We start from the raw sequence: 7,562 nt of genomic DNA on the forward strand, positions 1-7,562 counted from the left end.
GAAAACAGGGATGGGCTCTTTGAAGGGGAGGGAACAGGGGTGGGGAAGAGGAAGAAATATGAACCCCGAGAGAGGAAAGAAAGCAGATGTGAAGCAAAGGAAATGCTCAGGGCAGTTTGGGGGTGGCTGCCAGGCAGGCCTGGCTCTGAGCAATAGCATCTGCAGTGGGACAAGAAACTCCCAGCTGATGGGAACAAACTTTCTGGCTGATTGCAGAGGCCACGACAAAGCTGAGTAGTTTCCCTGCCATTCCTCAACCCTTGCTGTCCCCAGGGGCTGATGGCATTTGGGCTTCCTCAGGTTCATGTCCCCACACCAACAGCATGGGTGTGCTCCCACCTGCTCTGTGCAATGTAAACAGGGGCTGCTGAGCCAGTGCTGCCGTGTCTGTGCCTTCAAGGATGGGGCACAGGTGTGAGCTGGGGGAGAGGCCAGGGCTGTAGAGGGGGGATGTTGTTGGCAGCTCCATGAGGATGCTCTGGGACGCTGCCCTGGGCTGTCCAGTGCACTGGGGATGGATCAGCCCCTGCTCTGCTGCTCCTTCTCATCTCCCCCAGGGCCCTTGTAGAGCACCAGCCATGCTGTTTGCCCCCAGCCTGCCTACGGCCACCCTGGGGCTGCTCACGGGGGTTTTCTGTGTTCAGCATTGGCCTGGGCATGTTCTTGAGAGAGCCTGGGCAAGGAGCCTGGAGCCCCCAGGGCCTGGCCTGAGCTGTCAGCGCTGCCCCAGCAGTGCCCATGGCCTGTCCCTGCTGCAGTCCCGGCACTGCCACCCCAGGACTATGCCCGGTCCCGAGAGCACTCAGGCCCTACAGCAACACCAGGGCCACCAGGCAGTGGGGCAGGGCCACGGGAGCAGCACTGGCAACACCAAGTGCTGCTGCTGCTGGGCACAGCTGCTGTGCCAGCACTGATCTGCCCCCAGCTCTGCACACAGACATTGCTGCTGCAGCTCCAGAGAAGGCATTAAAAGGGCATCTCTGCAGAAAACTTTGCTGGCAGATCCTTTAGTTCCTTTAAAGCCATTAAGACTGCAGCCCCTCATTGACACAGTGTGTGGCCACAGGGAGGGTAGAGAGAAACAAAATGAGAAATAGCACAAACAATGACATTTCTTTGTGGACAATATTAATAAAGTAAAAGAAAGTAAAAGAACCTCCAAAATGAAACCAAGAAGAAGTATCAAAAGTGACTTTTATTACATGCGATTTGCAGAAATTTGCCAGCAGTTTAATGTTCCTGAAAGCACCTAGTCCTCAGTCTCCCCACAGCAGCCCTGAGCTCCTGGTTTCTCAGGCTGTAGATGAGGGGGTTCAGGGCTGGAGGCACCACTGAGTACAGAACTGACAGGGCCAGATCCAGGGATGGGGAGGAAATGGAGAGGGGTTTCAGGTGAGCAAACAGTGCAGTGCTGAGGAACAGGGAGACCACAGCTAGGTGAGGGAGGCAGGTGGAAAAGGCATTGTGCTGTCCCTGCTCAGAGGGGATTCTCAGCACGGCCCTGAAGATCTGCACATAGGAGAAAACAATGAACACAAAACATCCGAGTCCTAAACAGGCCCTAACTGCAATGAGTCCAAGTTCCCTGAGGTTTGAGTGTGAGCAGGAGAGCTTGAGGATCTGTGGGATTTCACAGAAGAACTGGCCCAGGGCATTGCCATGGCACAGGGGCAGGGAAAATGTATTGGCTGTGTGCATGAGAGCATTGAAGAAGCCACTGGCCCAGGCAGCTGCTGCCATGTGGGCACAAGCTCTGCTGCCCAGGAGGGTCCCGTAGTGCAGGGGTTTGCAGATGGACACGTAGCGGTCATAGCACATGATGGTCAGGAGGAAAAACTCTGTTGTACCAAAGAAAATAAAAAAAAGGAGCTGTGCAGCACATCCTGTGTAGGAGATGGTCCTGGTGTCCCAGAGGGAATTGTGCATGGCTTTGGGGACAGTGGTGCAGATGGAGCCCAGGTCAATGAGGGCCAGGTTGAGCAGGAAGAAAAACATGGGTGTGTGCAGGTGGTGGCCGCAGGCTATGGTGCTGATGATGAGGCCATTGCCCAGGAGGGCAGCCAGGGAGATGCCCAGCAAGAGGCAGAAGTGCAGGAGCTGCAGCTGCCGCGTGTCTGCCAATGCCAGCAGGAGGAAGTGGCTGATGGAGCTGCTGTTGGACATTTGCTGTGGCTGCACATGGGGACCTGTTCATGGAGAAAGGACAGTGAAGAGTTAGAGGAGTTACCTGTAACCAAAATCAAAGCAATTTCCCACTCACCCTTCTCTGTAACACACAGACATGTCTTTAGTGTTTTCAGGATCTGGGGTTTTCTTCATAGCTCCCCCATGTCTTTCCTGATATTCTTGGATATCAGAAACTTTCAGCATTTGTGCTCCCATCAGGGAGCACAGAGCAAGTTTTGTGAGGCAAAGTCATGCGTGACGACTGAGGGGAGATGGTCTGTTATTCTGACCTGTTCAGAATTTCTCTAGTCTTTAACCTTTCTCAGCTGGAAGGTGATCACCTTCCCATGCTTCCCCTAAAATGTCACCAGGCACTGCTGAGAGGAGATAGATCCACCACAGTCCAGCTTCACATTTGTAGCCAAGGACTCACTTTGCTCATTTCACCAACCCAGCAGCATTTTCAGTGTCAGAACACCTCTGCCTTTCCACATCAATCTTTTAACTCAGTGATGCTCTAGGACAGGTTTGCATCCTGGATTGAAGCTCCCAGCTTGGACTGAAATCTCAGGGAAACTTCCAAGTGTCCTTATGATGGCATTGGATGAAGGGAAATGCAGCTCCTTCCCTGGCTGCCCTGACGGCATTGCCCAGAGCCGGGCACTGGGGACAGCGTCACCCTGAGCCAGCTGTGCACCCTGCCAGAGCCCCCAGGGCTGGGCAGCTGCTCCCAGCCCTGTGCTCTGCACAGGGAACCGGGCCTGGGGCTGCAGAGCTGCCCCATGGCTCTGCTGGAGCTCTGCCTGCAATGGAGGGGCTGCACACCTTGGAGCCCCGGCCCTGAGGGCAGAGGCTTGGCTGGGGGCACAGGAGGGAGGGAGCTTGTTCAGAGGGAGGGGCTGCACTGCAGGGGATCCTGTGGGCATCTCTAAACTCTCCCTGCCACAGCATTTCTGGGTTTTGTTTTCTCTCCTTCCCTGATCTTCTCTCTGCTTCCTGGAGATTTTCTTCCTGCAGGTGTTTCCCTGTGCCTGATCCCTCCCTGCCAGCACTCACAGACCTCAAATCTCTGTGCACCCTCCTTGGCCTGACAGAACGCAGCTTGTTTGCAGGGCACTGGCTGGGGGCAGGCTCTGTTTGCAGCCTGGAGAAAGGACAGCTCAAACTGAGCCTGATGGCTCCAGAAATAGTGATACTGGTGCTGTCCATGAGCAGAGTGGCTGAAAGCCCATTAGGGATTTCCTGTGAACCTATTGATCACTAAAAATAACAGTTCAGATGTCTCAGATACTTCTTCAAATTCATAATTTATAAATCATATTCAACCTTCAATATTTATCACTCCTCCCTGCCATTCTCCAGTAGTAGCAAAAAGAATACCCTGTCTTAGGAAAGTTCCTCATCATCAAGTCAAAATCCTGGTCTTGGAAATATTCTAGGACTGATCAGAAACCCTCAGCATGTCAGAGTTTCATGAAAAATTCACTTCCCTGCACCAGAAATACCCAGAGATGTACTCACAGAGTCTGTAGGCATTGGGATGTTCCAGCTTTAGGAGATTACTCCAGGAGCTGCAGCTGCATTGTCCTGCAGTCTGAGGTTCCTGTGCCAAGGGCTGGCAGAGATTCTGCCCCAGGCATTTCTCAGCACCTTCCCAGCCCTGACTGACTGAAGCTCTCTGTGCCTCTGTGCTGTGCCCAGGGTGGGTGCAGGCAGTGCCCCAGCCCTGCTGGGCTGGAAGAAAAGCTTCTCATCAAGAGAAATGTGCTTTTGAAGCTCTTGTTGGTTACCAGGAGCTGCCTCTGTGCCAGGAGCCCAGCCCAGCTCAGCAGCACAGACACAGCACAAAGACTTTAATGAGCCTCTGGGGCTTTGTGCTGAGGGCCTGAACAGCAGTCCCTGAGAGGGAGCTGAAGAAACCTCTCCAGAACTCCAAGTCAGAATCACACTCCAAACTTTCTTGGACTTTTAATGGGTTCCACTGAGCGACACAACTGAGAAAGTGTCCCCAGGTGCCAGGCAGAGCAGAGAACTGGAGGAAGTGATGACAGGTGGGGACAAAAAGAAGCCAAGTCTTGGTGCCCTGGGGCACAGCAGGGTCTGTGCCACCAAAGGCTGGTAGGAAACATCTTGTCCTGAGGCACTGGGGCCTCCTGGCACAGTCCCAGCCAGGCTGGGCACTGTCAGCCCCTTGTCCTGCCCTCAGCATCCCCCCCTAGCCCACATCCCAGGGCCTCAAGGATCTGCTGGAAGGAGTCCCTGGGGAGCCTTTTTCAGGAATGGCCCTGGGGGCTTCTGGATGCTCCCAGGGACTGCAGGTTTTTCCAAGGACTTTGGGTTTGGCTTTTGCCTTGGAGTCTCTGAGAGGTTTGGGTAATCATGGCCTCCAATTATCTGCTGTAATTAGTCCCTGGAGAGGCTTTGTTAGTAACACCACTCAGTGGGGCTCATTAATTCTTCATGGTACTTCAGTTCTTTTAAGGTACTTGGTGTCTCCCTTTTGATACAGATTCTGGAAGAGTTTTGTGCAATCATGGCCCCAATTATCTGCTTTAATGAGTCCCTTGAGAGCTTTGTACTGACACTCAGTGGAGCTCATTAATACTTTGAGATACTCCAGGTGTTTAAGGTACTTTGGATTCTCCTTTCCACACTGAGTCTCTGAGAGGTTTTTGTGTCATCCTCGCCTCCAATTCTCTCCTCCAAGGAGCCCATGAGGAACCTGTGTTGGGGATGGACCTCAGTGGGACCCATTCATGCCTTGAGACACTTTGAGGTTTTTTTCTGACTTTGACTCCTGGAAAGGTTTGTGCAATCTCCTCTCAGGCCCTGTGGTTCAAGGGTTCAGCTTCAAATGCACCATGGGGCTCATTAGGATCAACAAGTCCTGACAAACCATGGCTCTGCCTTGATTTTCCTCTGCTCTAGTGCCATTCATTAGGAAGGTTTCCCGCTGCAGTTATGGAGAAATGTTTCAAAGAGCTTCTACGAAATATATATTGCTAATTTAAAGGGTGCCTATCTTACTGTCATTACACAAGAGGTGAATGCAATGGTCTCCTTGATTCAATGAGGTTCCATAGTGTCACCATAGTTTCCTTGGACCCGCATTGTGAAACTGACCCACTGCTCCATGATGTTTCGTAGTGTCACCGTGGTCACTGTCAGAGGCTGGATGAGATCGATGTCCCGAGACACCTTGGGATGCTCGGAATGCCCGTGTGGGGTCAGGACTTGGTTTGTGGTGGGACAGAGCCCCGCCCCCAGCCCTGGCCTGGCAGAGCTGTCAATCACACAGCAGGGGGTTGGGTTAATCCAGATCTGATTGGCTGAGCTGCCAATCAATCACACAGTGGGGGGGGGTGCTAACCCAGCTCTGATTGGCTGAGCTGTCAATCAATCACACAACAGGGGCAGCTGGTGACTACCCTGACCCTGACTGGGCAAGCAACTGGAAGCCCCACCCCAGGGGCGGGCCCATGGAGGCCCAGGGGTTTAAAAGCTGGAACAGGAGGCCAGCCCAGGCATGGGGTCTTGTCTTTTGGCTGGGTTCTTCTGTTGGTGATGCTGGAACCCAAGCAGGTGGTGCCTCTGTCCGTGTCTTTCTGTAGATCGTCTGTCTTTCTGTTATTCTCTATTTCTTCTCCTTCTAATCCTACTTACCTGGAACATCTTTGTGTAACTTAGCATCTTAAGGGTTAAAGGTTTTTAGGTTATATGGGCTAGGTTAATGAAATTAATGCTATGATAAGAGTTTAACATTGAAGTGGATGTTCTATTAAACCTTTTAAACCCGGCGACCATAGCATTTGGATATCTCCTGTTTCTTCCTGGTATTACAGTACCACGGCATACTGTGCCAACTGGACACGGTCTGTACCCCTAAAACAAAAATCAGCAAGCATGTTGCCTCCTGGAGTTTTTCGCATTTGTGGAGATAGAGCTTGGCCTGCAATTCCTCAGAAAGCATTAGGAGGACCATGTTATTTAGGGAAACTGACACTCTTTGCCCCTAGCATTCAACAGATGCTTAATATCAGGCACAAATACCAACAGCAAAACCATAGTGTGCATTCATTAGTCTCAGGCTGTAAGGATAATACAGAATTGTGGAATAGCCTTCGGTTATACTGGCATCACTTTTTACACAGGCGTACCTTCTTCACAGGCCCTTACACAATTAAAATGATTGGCTTGTTGGACAGGAAAACAAATTAACATTACATCTGCAATACTGAATGAGTTTACCCCTGATGTAGGTAGCATACGCCATGCTGTGTTACAAGACAGGGCTGCTATAGATTTTTTGTTGCTAGCACAAGGACATGGGTGTGAGGATTTTGAAGGGATGTGTTGCATGAATCAATCTGACCATTTTGAATCTAGTCACAAGAAGCTGTCACTGCTTAAGGAGAGCAGGAGAAAAAGCTCACAGGTTGAGAATTTCTTTGACGAGTAGCTAAAATCCTGGGGAATAACAGGCTGGCTCAAGGACTTAGTACGCTTTGGCATTATGATACTTTGTATTCTTTTTGCAGTTCTGCTTATAGTGCTGTGCTGACTACGCTGTGTGCAAAAAACTGACCACACTTTTAAATCAGTCTGGCTTGTGCAAAAACAGCCTTTGCCTGAAAGACCCCCTTAATTCCAAATTTATAAAAATTTGAAGGGAGGGGGTTTACATTTTCCATTTTTAGGGAGGCTCCTGCCTTCATTAGCACACAGCTGTCTTTCCAAACCAAGACAGACCCACATTGTCACAACTGACCCATGGTTCCATGAGGTTCCCCAGTGTCACTGTGGTGTCCTTGGACCCACCTGGTCACAACTGACCCATGGTTCCATGAGGTTCTCTAGTGTCACTGTGGTGTCCTTGGACCCACCTGGTCACAGGTCACAACTGACCCATGGTTCCATGAGGTTCCCCAGTGTCACTGTGGTGTCCTTGGACCCACCTGGTCACAACTGACCCCTTGGTTCCATGAAGTTCTGTAGTGTCACCATGGTGTCCTTGGACCCGCATTGTCACAACTGACCCATGGTTCCATGAGGTTCCCCAGTGTCACCATGGTCACTATCAGAGGCTGGATGAGATCAGTGTCCTGAGACAGTGTCCTGGGATGAGCTGTCAATCAGTCACACAGTGGGGACAGCGCTAACCCAGCCCTGATTGCCCAAGTGATCAGAAATCCCACCTTGGGGGAGGCCCACAAAGGCCAAGGGATTAAAAACACAGAGCACAAGGTCAGCCCCTGCCTTCTCCTGGGGTTTGTGTCTTACCCACCCTGGAACCCTAGGAACTGATAGGCATATGCATGTCTTTCCATAGAACATCTATCTTTCTGTCTCTCTCTCTTCTCCTTCTAATGTTTTTTATATGGAACATTTTTGGGTAC

General features: G+C 51.3%; 1 protein-coding gene across 1 annotated transcript; it reads right to left on the reverse strand.

Annotated features, from left to right (window-relative positions):
* Nucleotides 1-1,230: 1,230 nt before the first annotated feature.
* On the reverse strand, nt 1,231-2,163 carry LOC311164366 (olfactory receptor 14A16-like; the record flags this gene model as incomplete). The annotated part of the gene is made up of 1 exon (XM_084223804.1): nt 1,231-2,163. The coding sequence occupies one exon, from the start codon at nt 2,161-2,163 to the stop codon at nt 1,231-1,233; it is 933 nt and encodes a 310-aa protein (XP_084079930.1).
* Nucleotides 2,164-7,562: the final 5,399 nt, after the last annotated feature.

Source organism: Fringilla coelebs, assembly GCF_963513975.1.
Source record: "Fringilla coelebs genome assembly, chromosome: 31".
In the NCBI taxonomy this organism is placed as follows: domain Eukaryota; kingdom Metazoa; phylum Chordata; class Aves; order Passeriformes; family Fringillidae; genus Fringilla; species Fringilla coelebs.